This window comes from Aedes aegypti, chromosome 2, assembly GCF_002204515.2.
Source record: "Aedes aegypti strain LVP_AGWG chromosome 2, AaegL5.0 Primary Assembly, whole genome shotgun sequence".
Lineage (NCBI taxonomy): Eukaryota > Metazoa > Arthropoda > Insecta > Diptera > Culicidae > Aedes > Aedes aegypti.
In genome coordinates, this window is record NC_035108.1 from 136,493,240 (window position 1) to 136,516,264 (window position 23,025).

General features: G+C 37.3%; 1 protein-coding gene across 3 annotated transcripts in view; it reads right to left on the reverse strand.

Moving 5' to 3' along the window:
• The window catches only part of LOC5573666, a 121,423-nt gene that overhangs the window by 11,385 nt on the left and 87,013 nt on the right, over window positions 1-23,025 (reverse strand). For all 3 annotated transcript variants that reach the window (XM_021842527.1, XM_021842524.1, XM_021842525.1), the window contains 7 exons: window positions 8,818-9,183; window positions 6,997-7,129; window positions 6,560-6,934; window positions 5,414-5,737; window positions 5,171-5,357; window positions 4,939-5,104; window positions 4,721-4,844 (listed from right to left, as the gene is read on the reverse strand). In XM_021842527.1, coding sequence (XP_021698219.1) covers window positions 4,721-4,844; window positions 4,939-5,104; window positions 5,171-5,357; window positions 5,414-5,737; window positions 6,560-6,934; window positions 6,997-7,129; window positions 8,818-9,183 — 1,675 coding nt within the window. The remainder of the gene's footprint in view (window positions 1-4,720; window positions 4,845-4,938; window positions 5,105-5,170; window positions 5,358-5,413; window positions 5,738-6,559; window positions 6,935-6,996; window positions 7,130-8,817; window positions 9,184-23,025) is intronic.

Consider the following 23,025-nt stretch of genomic DNA (forward strand, 5'->3'; position numbering starts at 1 on the left):
TGCTTCCACCTTTCGATCACCTCGCGTCCGTCCGTCAAGATGCTCCCATCCTTATCCCGGCACATCTCAGCTCGCGGCACGAAGCCTTTGCGGGATGTGTTGAGCTTCTGATAGAACTTCCGCGTTTCTTGAGAACGGTACAGCAACTCCATCTCTTGGCATTCCACCTCTTCCAGGCGGCGCTTTTTGTCCCGGAATAGGCGGGTTTGCTGTTTCCGCTTCAGTCTGTATCGTTCCACGTTTTGCCGCGTACCATGCTGCAGCATTGCAGCCCGCGCTGCATTCTTCTCCTCTAAAACCTCTTGGCACTCCTCGTCGAACCAATCGTTTCTTGAGCTCCGTTCCACATATCCGACAACGCTTTCGGCAGCGTCGTTAATGGCTGCTTTGACTGTCCTCCAGCAGTCCTCAAGAGGGGCCCTATCGAGCTCGCCCTCATCCGGCAACGCTGCCTCAAGATGCTGCGCGTACGCATTGGCGACATCCGGTTGTTTCAGCCGCTCGAGATTGTACCGGGGCGGGCGTCGGTACCGTACATTGTTGATGACGGATAGTTTTGGGCGCAGTTTCACCATCACCAGGTAGTGGTCGGAGTCAATGTTGGCGCCACGATAGGTTCTGACGTCGGTTATGTCGGAGAAGTGCCGTCCATCGATCAAAACGTGGTCGATTTGCGATTCTGTCTGCTGAGGTGATCTCCAGGTGTACCGATACGGGAGGCTGTGCTGGAAATAGGTGCTACGAATGGCCATGTTCTTGGAGGCGGCAAAATCTATCAGTCGTAGGCCGTTCTCGTTCGTCAGCCGGTGGGCGCTGAACTTTCCAATCGTCGGTCTGAACTCCTCCTCCTGGCCAACCTGAGCATTCAAATCTCCTATGATGATCTTGACGTCGTGGCTTGGGCAGCGGTCGTACTCGCGTTCGAGCTGCGCGTAAAATGCGTCCTTGTCATCATCAGTGCTTCCGGAGTGTGGGCTATGCACGTTGATTATGCTGAAGTTAAAGAATCGGCCTTTGATTCTTAACTTGCACATTCGTTCATTGATCGGCCACCACCCGATCACGCGCCTTTGCATGTCACCCATCACTATAAAAGCTGTTCCCAGCTCGCGTGTGTTGCCGCAGCTCTGGTAGATGGTATGATTACCTCTAAACGTTCGCACCAATGCTCCTGTCCAGCACACCTCCTGCAGCGCTACGATGTCGAAACCGCGGGTCTTCAGTACATCGGAGAGTATGCGAGTACTTCCAATGAAGTTGAGAGATTTGCAGTTCCACGTACCGAGTTTCCAATCGCTAGTCCATTTTCGTCGCTGTGGTCTTTGCCGATTGTTCCGGTCCGTATTCTCTCGTTGACGTTCCTGTGCTGATGTGTTTTTACGGCTGGCTCGCAGGGCCTGACACCAACCCCCTAGATTTCCGGAGGACCATTCCCCCTAAATGTTCGGAGGGCCATAGTGCGCAGTTTAGCTTAGAGTCCTTCTCTGGCACTCGGACGATGATCAGCCGCCCCTGACATGGGGAACAGACGCTGTTGTGAGCCGCTCCTAACGTGGAGTACAGACGCTCCAGGTTTGCAACAGCAAACCCCCCCTTCCCTGTCAGCATACGACCAAAGTTCCCACCGGGGGTTGGTTACCCGATCTTCCCCAAGGTTACTCGTACCCCGGCCAGTACCACGAGGAGGTAGGGATAGGAGTTGCTGGGCAAGAGGCTAAGGACCGCACAAAGGGGTCTATTTTATTCCTGCAGGTACGCGAGGTACCAATGGTACGCCATGCCCAGCCATTTACCGCGCCAGTCTTAATCAATAGAACTCACAAAAATCTCCCACTCCTAAGTGAATGAAGAGAAATGCTCAAGTAGTGATTTGCGCCTTTAGTCCTTTTTCTATGCTGCATATAATAAATATTGGCTTCACTCGAAAAAAAGAATCAAACTCTGATCCTCAAGATCGGTAGTCGAGAAGCTTGACTTCGGGGCTATATCACATATGAAATTGCTTGGCATCAAATGAGAATGTTGTTTGAAACACGACTGCGTTGATGACATTTGCTGGATGTTTTCTTCAATCATCACCCATCATTGAAAAATCAAAGCTACTATGTTCAATTTTGTAACATGTCAGCAATTGCGCCATTTGGTGGCAGCTCTAAATGCAGGGGAATGAGGAATGTCGTATTTCCGACGATTTTTTACAATTTATCTGTAATTCGGATAAAAAAATGATGTACTACAATAATGTTCAGAAATGACAAAGGAATGATACTACGATTGAACTTTTACGATTAGGCATGAGGTTAAGAATCTCGTAGAACAAAAACTGTAGAGAAATGTATGTTTTACAGATACTTTAATGAACAGAAATCAATTTTATGAGGTCAAAACCATCTCTAATCGGCATACAGTGTTCTCAAAAGTTGTAAAGTACTAATAATACGTTCAACCAGTGGTATTTATTTTGTTTTTCATTTTTCAAAATTCTAGGTAGAATTTTTTGAATGTAAAAAATAGCCAAAAAACACAATTTCGACTTGAGGCACCTCCTAATCTTCTCCAAATTGGATGAAATTTTGTCTGGTAGTTTGTTTTAGTATTGCAGCTAGGACTTGGGGGTGACTAATTGAATCCCAGAAATTTTGATTTTTGTGAAACTGTCTACTAGACAGATTCTAAAAAAGTCATTTCAGTTGACCTCGTAGTCTTCAATGGTCTTTCTCATATATTATCCTATGAAAGACTGCAATCTTCATTTTCGTAGAGGTCAATGCTGACTAGACTGGCCCTTAAACAAAAAAGTTGATAAACTCAACGGGAACCTCCTAGATATGAACCTTAGGGTAAGAAAAAAGCTGTCTCAAAATTCCAACTCAATTGGTTGCTCTGCCAGCTAGCGCATTCAATTTGATGTTTGTATGGGATATTCGTCTCAAATATATTGAAAATTTACCTTATGCCACTGTTTCGTTCCCAATACTAGTTGATCGCGTTCAATTGAGCCCAGAATGACAAATACACTTGTTGATACCCTAATGAACATAATTGCAGAAGGTTGTATCTGGATTTAATCTAATTTTCATTATCCTTTCAGATGCTGAAAGTTAGGCTTAGATCAGCACTGCCGTACAATCACTTATATGCATGCGCCTTGTGCCGCAAACCCCACATTTTGGGTCCAATTGAACGTGATTAACAATTTTCCTGAACCAAACAGTAGATGTTTTGCTGTTTGCGCTGAAAATTCCATATTAACTTCAATTCAAATGTGCCGACCAAATAAACTGAATTTTTCAGAAAGGCATCCTCCTGGGAGGGAGAAACCGCTACAAAATTTATGTACGTCAAGGTGAGCCGAGATTCTGCTGTCACGAACTGTCACTGTGAGCCCAGATCTAAAACAATGGACAAACATGATAATAGCGCGTAATCGGTTAAAACATATTTTTGCATTTTATCAAATGTGACAAAAATCGATTGAAAAGCTATTCATGCTTATTCAAAAGTAATGTCACAATAGCACCTTTTATTCTGATTGAATATAAACGATTCAAATACGCATCATTTTACTTTTTCCAATAAAAACGAAAATGAAATGCATAGAAAACTTTGGCCCTTTTTTCATGTTTGTCCAGAACGATCGAAGGAACACAACAAAAGAAAACTAGCGATTTTCATCAAGTCTGCCTTGATTGTCGTTGACAAGCAACCCGGGAGCATCATGACAGCTGCAGTACAACGTCAGTGCACCGAAAAATTTTGGTCCGTGGTACTGTCAAACTCAATGAAATTATGGAGTGCGCCAGAAAAAGGGCGTAAATTAGAATTATGCTCAATGAAAATAAATAAAGGTTTACAGTTTTTGTTTGGCATTTGTAATATCATAATAAACAAGTGATCACCAAAGTGTGTCCGCCGGGAAGGTTTTGTGCAGTCCTCGGGAAGACTTCACGGCCCGCGAGGCGGGTTTTGAAAAATGACATATTGTGGTCCGCATGTTTTAAGTTCCTTATAGTAACCAATCTTTTGTTTTTGGAATTATTTTCGAACATTTGGTCATTTGGTGCTCGATATTTATGATATGTAGAGAAATTTGGAGCATTATGGACACATCAAGCAAATGCATATTTTAAGACCATATAATGGCAATGGTTTTCATTTACCCTCGGCGTTTTTCGAAGTTTGAAATCAATACGACGTGCTACATTTATTCATGATGATAAAAATCATTTCAAATGTCAAAAATACGAGAAAGGAAACAAGGATAAAAAAAAAGTATCGGGTCTAAATAAACACTTTCGTGAAATTTAGTGAAAACTTTATTATTATTATTATTATTAGAATATTTTTAAATTGATTTTTCAGTGTAATCTTTTGAAGCAATCCTAAAAGGCTGGTTATTTCTATGGATCAATGCACGAGTTCATTATTTGACGTTTGAGCGGTGCCGTGTTATTTATGTGACCATGGAAACTAGTGAATTTGGCTCCGCTCAAACGTCAAATTAGTGAACCCGTGCATAGGTTCATTACGAATGCTGTTGAGTGTTATGAAACAAATCGAACATAAGTTGAATTTCGTTGTAAGACAGGCACAGCAGTCCAACACTGCTAGGCTCGTGACGTCCACAACAAGCTTTCTCACAACAGTTGGCTCCCATTGCTGTATCAAAGCCTGTCGATTTTAGGTAATGGTTTTTTGCTTAACAGATACATATACTTACAGCTGTCTTCTCGCTTGCCCCATCCAACCACGGTACAGTTGGTTCCCGGCATCAGTTCACGAATGTGCGGTGGTGGAAGACAAACCGGCAGTAAATGCTCGTGGAAGGCAACCCGAGTGGCAAGCTGGGAGAGAGAAAAACGTGAAAATCAATATAAAGTTACGAGTGATTCGAATAATTTTATGAAAGTGACATTTATAACGGTTGTATGCCCCTACCTGGAAAAGCGCAATATCATTGTCATGTGCAATATTTAGATTGTACTGCGGATGGGGAATCACCATTTTGACCTTAACCTTCTGGCCGTAGTAAGCGTGCGAGTGGCGTCTCGTTATACCCAACTGAATGGTCCAATCGTTGATGCTTCTTTTTCCTGTGGTATGGCTAGTAAGGGAAACAGTTACATTTAATCGTCTTTATAAACAGTCAAGCTTCTTCAATGGTACATACTTTCCAATGCAATGCGACGCCGTTAGGACCCACTGATCCGCAATCAGAACCCCTGCACAGTAGAATATTTCTTCCGGTCCCCCGAGAATGGCAGCAATAAACGGCCAATCGCCAGGCTTTGAATAGCTTCCACCTACGATTCTAGTTTGAGGTTTGCGATACTTTTTGTTCGGAACTTTTCCACACGCTGGAAACAAATTGATTATCAGAGAAATTCAACGAAATTTCGTGAGCAATACACACCAAAGTTAGAGCATGTCAACTCAGCCACCGGATACCTCGAGTTGACATCGCAGCTGTTGAATTCCTTAAGCATGTTCGTGTTCTTCTTTTGATACATCCGCCACATTGACGATGCGTCCTTTGAACCGACGATTGTTCTATTGGAGCCACGCATGGTTGTACGACTCGAATTCACCGAGCTGTATCCAAGCATTGAGCAAATCAGTGTCGGTGAGGTCGCAGGATCCCAATTTTTCACACATGCTGGAGCCCACTGTTTCAGATTAGCTTTGTACACCTCCAAAGTTCCTCGTCCCAAGTCCCCGTTGCGTTCACTTAAACGAACTGAAATGCACCATATTAGCCTTGAATATTTTCAATTCAAAACTTTTAAACAGCAACATCGTTTATATTAACACAAATAATTATTGCAATGTCGTTTTTTAGATGTTTTGAATCATTTTTTTATTTCTTTCTTCAATGCTCAAACCTGAGACTAAATAAGAGTGGCATATGAATATGTTGCTACTTAATTTAAATGATCTATATGACCTATATAATATCACATTATGCGTTTTCCACAGTGTCTTATGTGCTTTTTCGTATTTGGTGTCGTTTAATAGATACCGATCTGTTTTTTGCCACTCATCTTTTTCGGGGGGTACAGCTTATTCCTGCCTAGTTTTAGATAGCTCAGAATAATCTTCAACATAAAAAATATTGATTAGATTGAATGTCGGTTATCTCAATAAGCCAAGTCGGTCAAAACCGGCATACCGCCATGGGCTGGTCATATTGTGTAAGTGCAAGTAGAAACTATTCTCAATTTAAAACGTATGATATTTTATTCGCGTTCAAGATACGTCAAATTGTTCTTTAAGCTGGTGAGATTCACCAAAATTAAATTCTAATGTACTCTTATTAACTCAAACATGGCAAAAGGGCAAAATACAAAAATCGACTATTGTCAAATGTTTGCCGATGAAAGATTTTTTTACATGTTACAAGCTTTTCTTGACTACCAAGACTAACTTTTAGTTTAAAAAGATCGGAGGTTCATGCAAGTTCGATAAGATGTGTGTTTTAGCACACCTTGTACCACTGGTTCAGCCATCCTATTTTTGATTGATAAACGATGCTGCCGGTATAGGGGTTAAAGAAACTTACTGCAATTTCTTTCATCCTGCCCATACGGACAATCCTGTACTCCATCGCAAACATGCTTCTGACCCATGCAACGTCCTTCGCCACAATGAATCGCATTTTCTCCACAAACATCACAGTGGGACTCGTCGGTCTGATCTGCACAGTCCACATGTCCGTCACACCTCCAATCGCTTGGTATACAGCGTCCTTTATCACAATAGAATCCCGAACAGCTGACTGGGCGTTTTTCTCGCAATTTCGATTCCTTGTACTCAGCCATACCGACGCACTCATTCTGGTTCGAGTCAATCGAGTCGCTAAACAGTTGACAGTGCAAATATTCCGGCAACTCCAATCCGAAAACGTCGAAAAAGAAGCTACACCGACGCATAGTTTCTAGAGAAATGGGTTACCTTTAGAACCATCATTGAACAAAACAGATGAACCCCGGCACTTACCAGTACATAGACTTTTACAAGGTGTCACCGTGGATCCGGTGGCACCGCATTTAGGCACAAACAGGGAACATAAGAACAGTGGAACAAGCTCGTAGCATTGGACATCGACCAGGGCCTCGAAAAGATCAATTTCCTGGAAATCATCGCTCTTTGTCAGTTCGAGTAAACGTGAAGTAAGCAATAGTAGTGAATGAGCTGTATGTTGATTGAAATTTATTGGGCATGCAAATTATTTGGTTGACAAACAGAAATTTGTGTAGGAGTGTTAGAAAAGCATTTATATGAGTTTGAAAAAGATTGAAAATTTTCAAAAAAAAAATTCCAGCTAATCCTATTGGGGAGCTGTTCGTTAGGCCAAATTCTGTTAGGCCGGAAGGGTCATTAAGCCGAAAAAACATTTGAACATTTAGAGTAAAGTGGGGCAAAAGTTCGAGTGGAGCAAGAGTTTCTTTTCAAGATTTCTAACCCAATTCAAAACAAAACTTATAAATGTTATGGTGGTTCGAATGCCGTTCAAGTATGAGACATTCACTCCAAATTTTATTAAAATCGATTGAGATTTGGAAAAGTTATGATTATTTGTTGTTTTTCGACGCAAAAATTGTAATTTTTGGTCGAACTTTCGTTGCATGGAAACAAATAAAAATAAAATCTTTTTTAATATTTTATGTAAGGGTGTTTCAAGGCTTACAATAAGGATACTTTAAGGTGTATTAGTTTTTGCATAAATGTTTGGAAACAATTTTTGGCTCATAATGGGGCAAAAGTTCGAATCAGCGGGGCAAAAGTTCGACCCATGTATAGACTCACGGAAAAAAAATTCAAATTGCTGAAAATCCACATATTATCTTCAAATTTAGTAAAAATTGTCTGATCATGCGGAATATATCACTAAAATTTTTCATTTTCACTCAGTTGGGCGAAAAACTGCTATTTTTGGGTATATTGCAATTAACCCTGTTTTGGGAAATTTTTTGAATGAAAATTTAATGTGTATTTCTCGGCAAACATAAGTTTACGGCTGATATAAAGTATGCCTGTCATAAAAGTATCGATATTTTGCGTTTTAGGCAGCGAACTTTTGCACCACACTAGATTCGAACCCTTGCCCCACCGGTGGGGCAAAAGTTCGTTTAAGACAATCAGTTTTGAAACTGTTATAACTAAAAATAGGTAAATATTTTGACACAAGTTTATTCAGCAAAATTATAGCCAATATGTTGAAAGTTCACTGTATTGTATTTATTTTGTTTGTCTGGAAACTTAGATGATACCACTAAGATCGAACTTTTGCCCCACCTTACTCTACTACTATTTCATATGGTATACAATCAAAGGCTGTTCATCTTAGTTATATTGTAGAGCGTATACTGTGGGCTTCTCAATAAGGCAAATTATTCTGATTTAACAACAGCCATTCACCGTTAAACTTCATTCAATGGCTTTCAGGTATCCTGACCTACCCTTGGTAGTTACCCATTTGACCTAACGATCCATTTGAACTATCGGCCATTTTTGGCCTAACGGCATTCGGCCTAACAACATTCGGCCTAACGGGATAGAACCATCCTATTGATCAGAAAGAAAATTGAACTTAAAAATGTTAGAAAATACTAGGTATTTTTTGCAATTTAAAATCGTCCTGGAAAGGATTTAATTTTATAACTGGAAATGACATGTGAAAGAATAACGTTTTTGAAAGAAAAATTTGTTGATCTGGCGACTATAAGATTGTGAAATAATTGATCACAACCCAATCAGTGATGTATGTTACCTTGAAGCAACGGGAGATGTGCGCGACAGCGGCAACCAACTACTTACCATTTGAGCTTCCGGTTGACCAAAGTGTCCGATGTAGTTTGGAAACACGGTATAGTTATAGGGTATCTTGTGCTGCTGGCAGAACTTGACAATTACCGGCAAGCACACCCCGGGAGCCGGATTGCGATCCATCTTGGGGGCCATCGTCGTTTCCACCGGTGGCGGCCGATTGTTGATGGTGCGTGCGATAGTGGTTTGGTTCACGTACGTGATGGGGGGATTTTTGCTCAGATACGACGCCAGACCGATGGCCAGGCCAATCAGCAGAATGGCATTGACGGCGATCTGGCAAGCTCGAAACTTCATACGCTCGCGGCGTGAATGGTACGACTCAGAACTGCGACGCGATTTGAATATTTGTAGCTTCTGAAAAATATGACACAAATAAAAATAAATAATAAAAACAGTAAGTCAAATTGTCCCATAGTGAAAAGTAACCGCATATCAGTCCCACTACAGAATTCCGCACCGTGTAACACCAAAATGAATCGTGTTTTGATCATCTCTTTATTTTTCTCAGAAAGATATCATAGTGAAAAGCAAATTTTGAAAGTTTCATTAAGATTTGAACATGTTCCAATCCTCTGTATTTTTTTGAAAATTCGCATCGAAAACGAGTTTGGAAACTTCACACCCCATTTTCTCAATGCCTACTTTTTACAGATGGGACTGACTTGCGATTCACGGCAGTAATTTTTTTAGAAGAGTAAAGTGAGCCGAATATGAGGAAAAAGTTTATTTTTATGATTTATAGCTCAATTGTTATGAATGGAATAGTGGTCATGGCTACTCAAGTAAGAGATTTTCACTCCATATAATATTGAAGTAAATTAAGAATTGGCGTTATGGCTCACTGTGTCGATAATGCACAAAATCCGTTTTGTCAAACAAAATGGTCAACTTTGAATAGCATATACCGTTAAGTCACCAGTCACCGTGTGGTCTCCATTCACCGTGCACATATAAAAATTCCTAAAGAATATTCATACAATTTTCACAAATTATTCTTTTGTCAGCAAAATAAGATAAAACTGATGAAATGAAGTAGATTTTGTAACATTGCATTTTGAAAAATCTAGTTTATGTAATCAAAATCATGTGAATTCTGAGATGATAATGAGATTTTTCAACACTTTTAGTAGAAACGCCAAAATTCACATTTTTTATTTTAACGTTAGAGTATGAAATTTTTCAAAATTTCAACTAGCTTTCACCGTGGATACTATTAGCAAGATGTATTTCATCGTATGAGCAATGAAATTTTATGAAAATTAAAATTTTCTATTGAGTTTCAAACGAAAGCCAAATGCACGGTGAATGGATCCTTATCAATATATTTAGTTCCTATTACCGTGCATTAGTGTAAAAGGCATGAAATTATCCGGTAATATTAGATTTATTGTTATATCGTCATTAAAGTACTTTATATTAAGTTTTTGAGTGAATATGGAATGGTTTGGACAATACAGTCGAACCTCTTATAAGGATTTTAATGAAAAAATAATTATTTAGCCAATTTTTAAACTTTTTATGGTTTTTATTGTAAATGAAGATTTGAATACTCTTAAAATGAGTGCACACACTACTTGCAACATAGTTGCTCCGTCAACAACGTTTCTTCAAGATACAAAATTAAATCATGACGAAAACTATACGCACGGTGAATGGTGCACTAGTGTGCACGGTAAATGGTGACATAGAACGGTACGAGGCGACCTTAACATGACATTTTCGAACATGATTTTTGAGTATTTTTTTTGTTATGCATCACTAGTTTTAAATGTTTCCATGAATTATTGTATAATTGCACTCAACGTAGGGGTATTCTAATACGCTTCAAATCATTTGGAAAAGTTATATAATTTTTCGAAGTGCAAATTTTTCTTAAATGCACGGTGAATGGTAGCTTGACGGTACCACCGATATTCTTAATATTTGTGAAAGAAACATAAATTATTTCCATTTTTAACTACTATTGAAAAAGTTGTGAGGAAAATATTGATTCAATAGTTATATAGGCTGAATTTTGATGCACCAATACAAAAAGTGATGTGATAGGGAAACAATGTGTCATATCATCTTGGTGTCTTCAGCAAATTTGTTCCTCATCACTCGATGAATAAATGCGCTGTAACCAGAAATATGATTAGACGTGTTGTTTTCCTGATTCATCGTTTTTGTCCTGCATTTTTATTGTCAAGATTCAACCTATCTGTAACTTTTGAATCAATAGTTTGTACCCCTTTTTCAATAGTTCTCCAAAGCTGAGGTAATTTGTAGTTCGGCACAGAAAAATGAAAAGAATCGATTGAGAAACAGTAGAGATATGACTATTTTGTATGGGAAAACGGCTTTGGTGCATATATCGGATACCGTCAAACGGGATAACTTGCAACAGGGGTGAAACTTGCAACACATCGACATGTAACCGAATTGACGTTTTCTACAGCATTGATCAACATTATTTTAAATTATTAGATCAGTTGTTGACTTCAGGTATAAAACCAAAGATTTTGGCGAGTATTTGAGTGTAGTTTCTATTTTGGTTTGTTTGCTGGAGGTGTAGATCCTTTCATACGTTTGATCGTATGAAAACAAGACTGAAAATCTCAGTACCACACAATATGTCGGTAGAAATATCTCATTCGAGGTATTTGCTACCATTTACAGTATTTATTAGAGAACACAAGGGCTAGATAAAAGTTTTAATTAATTCACTTTTAAGCACTAAAAAAATCAAAAACGTTTTTGACGACCCCTGTGGGGTAACTTGCAACAGCAATTTTAATCTCAATTGCTTGATATTTCTTGCCGCTTGTCATTCAAAAGACATGAAAAAGCTATATTGAACATTTATTTGTACATTTACGTTAAAATAGTTGTACTTCAACTAATTAACGACACATTTCGTATACAATAATAGAAAATTTACGTGAATCGCGTTATAATTAGAATTACCGTAAAACGGGGTAACTTTGATAATGCGGGTAACTTTGATAGTGCGAGACCCACAACATGTTAAACGAAATAACGAAGTTTCTGTCAATCAGTTAAGAAAAACGAATGCAAAAGTAAAAAGTATTTGTATGACACTTCATGTCAAAGCTATTTTTGTTGGAATCAATCGCCTTTGAGGATTTAGGCGGCATCCACAAATTACGTAACGCTCTAGGGGGAGGGGGGGAGTAGGCTCAAGTGTTACGGTTCATACAAAAATTTGAAAATTTTCATACAAAAAGCGTTACGGAGGGGGGAGGGGGTCAAAAATTTCCAATTTTAGCGTTACGTAATAAGTGGATGCTGCCTTATATGCAAATATTAAAAAAAATACAAGATTTAACCATTTTTGGAACGCTTACAAACAATCTGTTCTACGATCACTATTTGATAAAGTCATGATAAGTTCGTCACTTATCCATGACAGCCTAGTTATATTAGAACATGAATTCGGTCTCAAATCTCTTAGCGAAAACCATTTTAACAAACTGGGACCATTTTTGTAATCAGAAGTCAGAAATTTCCATATAGCGTTAAACGCCTAGAGGTATGCAACGCCCTATAAATGTTCCGTAATTCATTCAATTTTGTTCGACTATCAAAGTTAACCCAAAACAGAAAACCGACTTTTGATTATATGAAAAATTATAGGGGGAGGTCCCCCAGTACCGGACACTTAAGCCATTAAATTCATAATTCGAAAAATATTGATTGTATGGGCTCGTTTTACCCATTCATGATAAATATAATCATTTTTATAGTGTACAAAAATAAATTTGAAAATATAAATATGAATTTTGACATTGAGTTTTGATGGTGTATATTAGTACCAAATTGAACGATCTTGAAAGGTGGCACACATTACCGGACACAATCTGGAAATGCCTTGAATTCTGTAAATTTGAACATCATTGAATGTGCACACTATAGGAATAGTTTATAATTACCAATTCAATGCATTTGCAACATTTACAATAATAATTAGAGTTTTTCTTAGTTTGCAAGATGCCTATTAAAAACCTCTCTCATATATGATAAAAAATATCACATTTTACGATGTTGTTCTGAATGTTCATTCTTCTTAATTTTATTGCATGTTTGATACCACGATCGACGGAACCTATGAAAAATGAAAGTATTTTGAGACACTGATGCAATAATTACAAAGATATCATATAACAAATCAAGCTGTCCGAAACTGAGGGACAGGGGGCGCTTAACCAAAATTGTAATTTGTCCATATTTACTTCAATTATGGTGCAAAATACATTCATACTATCAAATTGGGATTATGTTTGATCATGCTTGCGGGATCCAAAGTATTTTTTCATGTTCAAAATAATTACTAAATAGTCTCAAAATTAAGAAGATACGTCAATTTTTTAAAGATGTTCATACTTTTCTACTTTTTTAAAAAGGCATGCATATTTCAAGGATGTGTTATTCTACGCAAACACTATTCTACATAAGAGCTTTCTTTTCTACTAATACATCATCTTAATTGGACCATGATTTCTCAATGTTTCGACTTTGTCCGGTATTGGGTGCTGTCCGGCACTGGGGGATCTCCCCCTATATCCATTCAGAATAAATCTTTTGGCAATCTATCAAGTGCAATCGATAGCTAGGATGTCAGTACTTGTTTTAAAAATATAAATTGTAATTCTTTGAAACAGGACAGATAAATATTGAAGTTTTCTTCGAAAAAACTATCAAAGTTACCCCGTTTTACGGTATTATTTTTTTCTTGGTGAAATTGTGATTAATTTCAAAAATCTGTATGCAAGTTACCTGCAGATCTACCATTGCGAATACCCTGCATGAGATATGATGATAGTTAAGTCAAAAGACCAAAGGCCCTTTCAAGACATAGCATATCAATATATGATACGTCGCTATGGGTAAAATATATATAAAAAAAGTTATTCGAAGCACAACCTAAAGTATTTGTAGAAAAAGTTGCACGAAAACATTTGAATGGCTCTCCACTAGCCGTAAACACATGTGATTTGCCAGAATTTTCGCCAGAAAGTTTCGCGTCGCAAATTCTTTTTTTCATTCGAATTAGTTTACAAGGAAGAATTCATTCATTAGTTTACAAGGAGTAGCGTACCTTCACACTCCGAAAAAATCATGTGATTTTACGTCTTTTGGATGCACATAAAAGAAGCGAGCCGTATGACGTAAATTTATGACACATTTCAGATACCATAGCGTCTGATTCGGGAAATGCCGATCATAGTGACATCGTTTTCGTATCCTTTAACGTGTAAAATTACATTTTTTATGATGAGTTTTTTTTTTGTTTCAAATCTTTTGAACATCCATATTTTCTTACGCAGTTTTGAGGAACTCCTCATGACAATTAAAAACATTTCAATTGTTCTGAGATTCTACCTAGAATAAATCCATTATTCCCATTCCTTTGCTGATTTTGTTTCTAAAACATTTTGATTGCAACTAAATGAAACTTGAAGATGGATCAATTATGGGTGAAAAAAATCCACGTATTCAGCTGGGATTCGAACCCAGGACTCTTGTATGCTAGACGAGCGCTTTTCCTCCTACGCTACCGAGCCACTTGGTGACCCAATAACTAAGATGGTTACAAGTTTCGAATTGAAATCCCCACAGCTCACTCAGACCCCGTACCCATCCATCTCATGTGTACTACACACGCGTGCAGAGCGAGTGCAATCTATTTTGTGTTGAAACTGTTTGCCTATCGTAGGGTAGGGATGTTCCGATATTGCGAAATATCGATATTTGATTCGATACGATTATCGAATGAAAATATCGATACCACCGATATATTGATTCAAAATATAGATATATCGCAATATCATATGATATTTTTGAAGGGTGCAAAATTTATATATCGCTCAATTACCTAATGTTTAGTTTCATACTATTCGTAAACAATTCTAAGAGCCCTCAATATTATCGGTATCTTGATCGTCAGCAAGTCCAAGCTGTGCGTTATGGGTTCGAAATCCGCCGGCTGAGCATCTTCTCGGGTTGAAAATTTTCTCGACTTCCCAGGGCATAGACTCTATGTCATAGAGTATCTTTGTAACTGTCACACGATATATACATTCAAAAATGGTCAATTGGCTAAGGCCAGAACGAAGAAGAGTTTTGGTCAAATAGCTCGATTTAGAGTAATTTGTGAGGAAAAAAAGACCGCTAGAGGGAAAGGGGTTCTAGAAATTCGATAAAAAAATGAGCAAGTAATGCATAGATTTCGAGAAAACCCTACAATTGTTATCCAAATATTGGTTTACGATATATCGGAAGGAAATATCGATATCACCGAAATATTGAATAAGAAATATCGATACTAAAATATCGAATATCGAAAGCAAAATATCGATATTCCGATATATCGGAACGTCTCTATCGTAGGGGAAGGGATGGTAAAATGAAAACCTTAAGGATATCATCTTGTTTTTGATAGAAAAACGAAGAATTTGTATCGTTCTATAGCACAACATCAAAATAGGGTTATTATCTACAGCAGCGACACGAATTTAGATTAAAATAGCTGAATTTCCACATATTTTTATCGCTAGCAGAAAACGATTTAAATGTTCAACGAATTTCTCCACGAATCATGTCTTTATTTTACAAGCATTAATACCACAATTTTCCAAACATTCAATGCAGACATTTCTCCAGGAGCTAATTAAATGAACGTGTATGATTTTTGTTCCAGAATCTCACTAACATATTTAACCAGGTTCTTTTCTGGAAATTCATTTAAAATAGATCCAGAGAAGAAAATTCCCAGAAATATTCACACAAAAAGTTAAAACAAATTACTTTGTCGTTCTGAAGTAATTCTAAAGGAAATTTTTGAAAAACTCCTACGGCAGTTTCCGTGGAGTTCTTGGGAAAATTCATGTGGAAATCTCGGACTTGGTTTTTGATGGCAATAGGATCCTAAAGCTCGGTCCCAATTTTGTACCAAATGCTTAAGTTTAGGCCATAAACACATGTTTGCTAAATTTTTAAAACATTTTTTTCGATTTTTGCAAAACCGCTTGGTTTAAACTTAAATTTTGGGTGAATTTTGTCTGTCGTGTAAAATGGTTCAAACATGATCAATTATACCATTACCAGGTTAAAATTCGACCCTTCTTCTTCTTCTTCTTCTTCTTATTATTCTTCTTCTTCTTGGCATTACGTCCTCACTGTGACAGAGCCTGCTTCTCAGCTTTTTCAGTTTTTAACTGAGAGCTTTCTTTGCCAAAGTTGCCATTTTCGCATTCGTAAATCATGTGGCAGGTACGATGATACTCTATGCCCAGGGAAGTCAAGGAAATTTCCATTACGAAGAGATCCTGGACCGACCGGGAATTGAACCCAGACACCTTCAGCATGGCTTTGCTTTGTAGCCGCGGGTTCTTACCACTCGGCTAAGCAAGGCCCCGAACGATGATATCTAGCTTTTTCCGTATACATTTTACAACATAGAAACTTTGGATTACACATTTTAACCAAAAACTAACGCGAAGCCCAGGATTTTCAACCTCTCTGTCTTTAAATCAATATATAACGCAATGGAATTTTTTTTTGGCGTGAACTCACTTTTAGAAATACAGTGAACATCTTTGAAAAGAAATAGTGTGTTTTGAAAACACTCAACATTTATTTTACAAAAAAAAACAACTTTGAAAAAACTTATTTTGTATAACTGTTTGCTCATAAATCGAGTTGCAAAGCAATGACATAAAGCTTTTAGTAAGAAATTTGATTGCACGAGAACAGTAATTATATTTGAGCAGAAAAAGAAATTTTTGATTACACTCAAAATTTCTTTTTTTAAAAACTACAAGAAACCCTAGTTTTGAACTTGATGATGAAAATCATAGTACTTTTCTAAACAATCAAATATTTCTATATTTTGGTATTTTTCTATAGGCTATTTCAACCAGCATCTGTGATAAATTTGTTTGATTAAATAATCGTTTACATTGGAAATTTTGATTTTAGAAAATCAATTCTTATCTGGTCAGCACAGACCCTACATTTTGATTTTTTTGAAAAGTAACTTGTAAAATTTGTTTTTATCAAAATCTTTCACCGTCGTGAGTTCAAGTACATTGTATCAAGAATGTTTTACATAAATTTTTGTTAGAAATTTTATTTGGCTTTGCTAGAGAACACTTGAAAAATTGGTAAAATTCGAAAAATCTCGTATTTTTCTCTCCACATAAGACAACATCAAGAACTTATAACTCTTCAGGTATTTTATATGGTAATATCAATAATACATTTCGGATTCACGAAACGTTAATCCTTATTCTCTTGGATAGGCAGATTTAATTTTTGATTTATTCATGTTTTTTTTAGGTAAATATAAGGATTTGGTTTTTGACCGTTTTAAAATCGACCACGGCTGGAATCGAATTTTTGATTCCAATAAAAAATTTACATGCTTAAGTTTAAAATTTCAATTTGAATAAGTAATAGTTAGATCAATCATATCGACGCTGATAAATATATTTTTTCAGATTTTTAATATACGCACTTTCTGACATAGAACAACTTTTGCAAAACAAAGTCGCTCAAAAATAATGCGATTTGTGCAGAACTGATAAGAGATGCTTCAAATAAATGTTGCGTAATCATCACATTAATAATTAAATTGTTCATTGAAAAATCACAATCTACTTGTGTTGGGTACAGTAATCAAATGTGTAAAATCAGATTGTTATCTTCACTAGTCTTGAAATGGCAGTATTGTGAAGTCGCGCCCATACATTCTGGGACACCCTATATTGTTCGGTGAACATTTTTGCTCGTAAATCCAAACTTAAAGTGATGACATTCATTTTTTTCGACATAGGGTTTTGTTCTTCTTCGTCGTAAGCGCTACTATTCGTTGTGTCAAACTTTAAATGTTCCACTACGGCGGATATTCAAACTTACATGCAACATAGATTCATTATCCAAGTGTAATTTTGTGAAAGCTGTTATGGTTTGTACACTTGTACACCAAAAATGCTATAAAACTACTGTAATTCGGTACATAACTTCAGTTCAATTATCCACTTTACACTTTGTCACCGAAATCGCATGGACGAACACAATTTGAGAGAAATGCTTAGCGATCGACTGAGCCACACCACTTTCCAACACAAGTTTCTTCCCGCCCCCGTGGGTGACTTACTTCGCCGGGCACTTATTTTCACTATGGAAAACCTTCGTACTTCTTCACTGAAGGATTTCATTCCAATCACATGCCGTAAAACTTCAATAAATCACCAAATTTTACGAAATTTCCTCAACCGCCGCGTATAATTGAGAATGTAAACAAAGTTTAAGCTTGTGCGCATCAATGTGTGCGCGACGCTCGATGTAAAAATACGGTTTCTTTGGTTGTGTTGTTTGCGCTGTACTGTGAGCAAATGCCATAATTGTACGGTCAAAAGGAATTGTGTTCATATGTTTGGGCTGAATTTTGATAACGAACAATGAATTTTAAAGGAAATTAGTATATTCCATCATGCTGAAGGAATGGAGGGAGATGCCAGTAGATCTATATATTCTAGTAAAACATTTTATTATAGCGTTGATATGTTGTGTTTTAACCATTCAATACACACAGTGAGCCGTAAGTTGTGAGACGAATCTGGAAACTGATTGCGACGGAGTTGAAAACGATACGACGGACTGAGAATACGGTAAGATGCATTTTCTTTGCATTATTTCCAAAAAGAGATCCATATTTATCAAAATGTTATTGTACAATGCTAAAGCCGTTTTGAGAAAGAATTGTTTGGCATCGGTTTGGGTCAGTATCATTCACTGCAATACTGGGAAAATTGCAGTTCTCACTGATCAATGCTTAATACGATGGATACTAGCACTTCACCCTAATTCATTATAGAAAAATTATAGACAATATGATTCAGCAGTCATGTTTCAGTCGAAGTAACCATCAGTTAATGCTTTCAGTTTTGCTTTATAGGCACACAGTGTTAGGAAATTAAATTTTCCTTAGTTTTTCAATTAAAAGATATTTTGAGTGTAATCAAAAATGTCTATATCTGCCCAAACATTGTTGCTGAGCATCTATAATCAAATTCATGTAGTTTTTACATCGGGTCATGGGGTAAAATTTTGATTTCTAGAAAACCAGGTTTAAAGCAGGTTTTTTCGAGGTTTCTTGAGTTGAACAAATTTTAAGTGTCACCAAAAACCAAGAAAACAATAATTTATCACCTCAAATATTGTTACATTGCTTAATTCGAGCTTAAATCAGTATCGGATAAAACTAAGAAATATCTTTTGTTCAAAAACTTTGGGTACGCTATCTTTTTAAATAACTTTTAGGTGGATATTGGTCTAGAATAGTGTCTGATTTCATTACTGTAAAAATAAAGCTTAGAAAACGACGGAGATATGTATTGATAAAGTCGGATTTTCAACTTTTTCTGGACCCTTTGTAGTTAGCATAAGTGTTCTCCCCTGTGGTGGTAAAAGTTGAACTTTGTTTCTAAAGGATCAACTAGCATTGATTTTGCCTTAATAAATTGCAAAATTAATTATATGGGGTAATCAGACAATTTTAAGATTTTTTTTTGGATCCTGACCAAGACCATTAATCAAGACGCTATCTTTCTAAGTGGCCAGGCGCCTGAGCTATCAGCTAAATAGAAGTTTCATGCTCACCAGTGCCACATGGTGGCAAAGTTTTGCATCAATTAGCTCGAGAAATGATAACCCTTGACTTAACAATTTTTCCGGAGATGCAATTTTTCTACGTGAACAAGCCTTGAGAAATCAGCATAACAAACGGGGAAGTATCATATCCACTAGCAGCACTGGATTTTCAAATTAAATAAGATATCATTAACCTTTACGTTACCGGCCTCGGACAAGGCATTTTCAAACAGCTGCCATTTCGTCAATTTCCATTAGATTTTTTTGAAACTACCCTCAGTTTACTTTAAAAAGGTTTCAGTTATTTGTCATAAATGGACAATTCTGTATTCGGAACCACGCCGGAGATATTCCGGGTTGTACTGGGGTCACGAGGGTGCCAAATTCGGGAAATGTGATTTTTTTTTATTCATTTCAGCTACAACACTAAAGTTTTTATGTAAAACGTGAGATAATGGTCGATTGTCATCATTTTAACAAAATTTGAATAAGTGACCATTCCGGAACATCGTAGCCGGTTCCGGAAGGGCCAGTTTGTGGACATTTCCGTTCCATGTCCAAAACATACCGTGCGACGTCTTAATCTTCATGAATTCGGAAGAACATGTCAATAAAAGAAGAAAAACTCCGGTACAAACAGATGTGGCCACTGCAGATCCTGGCACAGGTTGCACGAGGGCCTATTGGGGACATTTCCGTTTTATGTCCAAAACATACCGTGTGTCGTCTCAATCTTCTTGAATTCGGAAGAACATGTCAATAAAGGAAGAATAAACTAAATATCCATAGATGTGGCCACTCCACAGCACCTGACACAGGTTCCGCCAGGGCCTCTTTGAGGACATTTCCGTTTTTTGTCGGAAACATACCGTGCAACGTATCAATCTTCGTGAATTCGAGAGAACATGTCAATAAAAGAAGAAAAACCGCGGTAAAACCAGAAGTGACCACTCCAGATCTCCTGGCACAGGTTCCACGAGGGCCTCTTTGGGGACATTTCCGGTTTATGTTCAAAACATACTGTGCGATGTCTCAATCTTGATTTAGAAAGAACATGTCGAAAAAGAAAGAATAAACTAAACATCAATAGATTTGACCACTCTAGATCACCTGACGCAGGTTCCGCTAGGACCTATTTGAGATCCTGTGTTTTCACTCCTGAGCATCACGTACAGGTTCCAGAAAGGCCTATTTTATGACATTACCGTAAATTTAAGGAAAAAGGGTAATTTCGATGATGTTCGAAACAAAGTTCTGGTGGATTCCTTGTTAGTTTTCTTATCAGCTTTCTGCTGAGTTTAAAATAGTTGCATTCCTGGCGTTTCCATGAAGATCTGCATAACAGATTTTCCAAAAATCGTGGAAAACATCTGTTCAGAAAGATCTTGCCTAAGACTGCATCAGTGAAGAGAAGCCACATCAGTTTGTATTTTTTTATCCTAGATTTATTTGAATACTTTTCAGAATTTTCATTATGCTTTACCCTTGGGACATCATGTTTTGTTCAAATAACGGAAAATGTTCAAAAAAGGTTTTCGGCGAAACCTATTCCTTGTGCTCTGGAGTAGCCAGATCTGTTGGTAGCGAGGTCATTCTTCATTTATTGACATATTTATTTCCTTCAAATAACGGTAATGTCATGAAATAGGCCATTCTGGAACCTGTACTCACCATGCTGAGTCCTCAAATGCTCAGGAGTGGAAACACAGGGTCTTTTCCTCATTAACACTTCAGTCGTCGCGCTGTTGTATTTTGTACAACACCGCTGGAAAAACCTCGCTTTGCATTCCCAACAGCAGCGCGGTGGTTCTGACGGTGGCAAACCGCGCGACGACTGAAAGGGTAATTGACATGTTCTGTCGAATTCATGAAGATTGAAACGTTGCACAATAGGATTTGGACATGAAACTGAAATGTCTCCTAAAAGGCCTAAGCGGAACCAGTACCAGGTGCTTAGGAGTGACCTAATTAGTTGATACCTAGTTCATACTTCATTAATTGACATGTTCTTTCGAATTCACGAAAATTTACACGTCACACTGTTTGTTATGGATATAAAACAGAAATGTCCCCAAGGATGCCCTTGCGGAACCTGTGCTTGGAACTATGGAGTGGCCACATCAGTTGATAATAAGTTGATTCTTTTTCTATTGACATGTACTTTTCAATTCACAAAGATTGAGACGTCGCACGCTATGTTTTGGACAAAAAGCAGAAATATCCTCTAAGAGGTCCTCGTGGAACCAGTGCCAGAAACTCCTAAGTGGCCAAATCTTCCATTACCGTATTTATTTTTCATGTACAGGTCAATCGAATCACTAAGAAAAAAATTTAAATCTTCGATAAAAGAACTTAAATATTATCTTGTCTTGTTGTTTTATTTATATGATGCGATGGTGTAGCCAGAAATTATTTCTAGGAACAGTAGGGGTCTTTACAAGAAAATAAAATTTTTGATCAGCATACACGAAAAACACTTTTTCAAACCCCCCTTTTCTTAAATACGTTCAAATCTGCAAAACTATTTATATTGTATATTGCAATACCAAATTATCTCAGATTCAAGCATAAAAATTAAAAAACAAGTACGTCAAAAAACAAATTCCGGATAATCGAGTCTAAAATTCCGGATAATCGAATCCCGGATAATCGAGTCCGACCTGTTTTGACATGTTCTTCAGAATTAATGGAGATTGAGATGTCGCACGGTATACTTTTGGACATAAAACGGAAATATGCTCCAAGAAGCCCTCGTGGAACCTGTGCCAGGACATCTAGAGTGGCCACATTTGTTTGTACTGTGTTTTTCTTTTATTATTGACAAGTTCTTCCGAATTCACGAAGATTGAGACGTCGCACAGTGCGTTGCTTCATAGACACAAATCATTTCAAGTTATTTTATCCGGCGATAATAAGTATCCACAAGTGTTCATAGATACCATCTACTATTGAAACAAGCACAAAGCATTAAATACACTACAACAAGCATCGAAAGTGACAGTTGTCGGAGTAGCAGAAACACTAAATTTTGTCGCATATTTCCAGCATCCCTATCAACTAGTAAAAAGAGTGTTGAAACCAACCTATTCAATCAAAACCTAAAAGAGAACATGGTTGAAGGTTCGTATAGTTGATGTAATAAGAACACCAATTTTAACCTTTAATTTGAGAAATCGGTACGTTGAGATGGCTATGAAATCAAACTTGTGAAATACTAACATGTAACTTTGATTATCGATTCAAAAAAATTTCCATCGACTTCCACCCTAAATCACGCACAGACATGTTTTTTAAAGTGTCCTCTGAGAGGTCTGAAAAATACAGCTGCAACTCTTCGAGATTTTTGACTAGTTTTAGGTATACTGCTTAACCAGCACAAGTATGAAAATGAGTGGTTTTTGACAAAAACCCAAAAATCTTGTAACGCAATGTGGTCTCGGTTCAACCAGACATTACATCAGAGTAATTTTATGCTTAAAATAATTTAATTCAAGTGTAATTCCCAAGATTTTATTCAATTTTTACATTAAAAACAGAAAA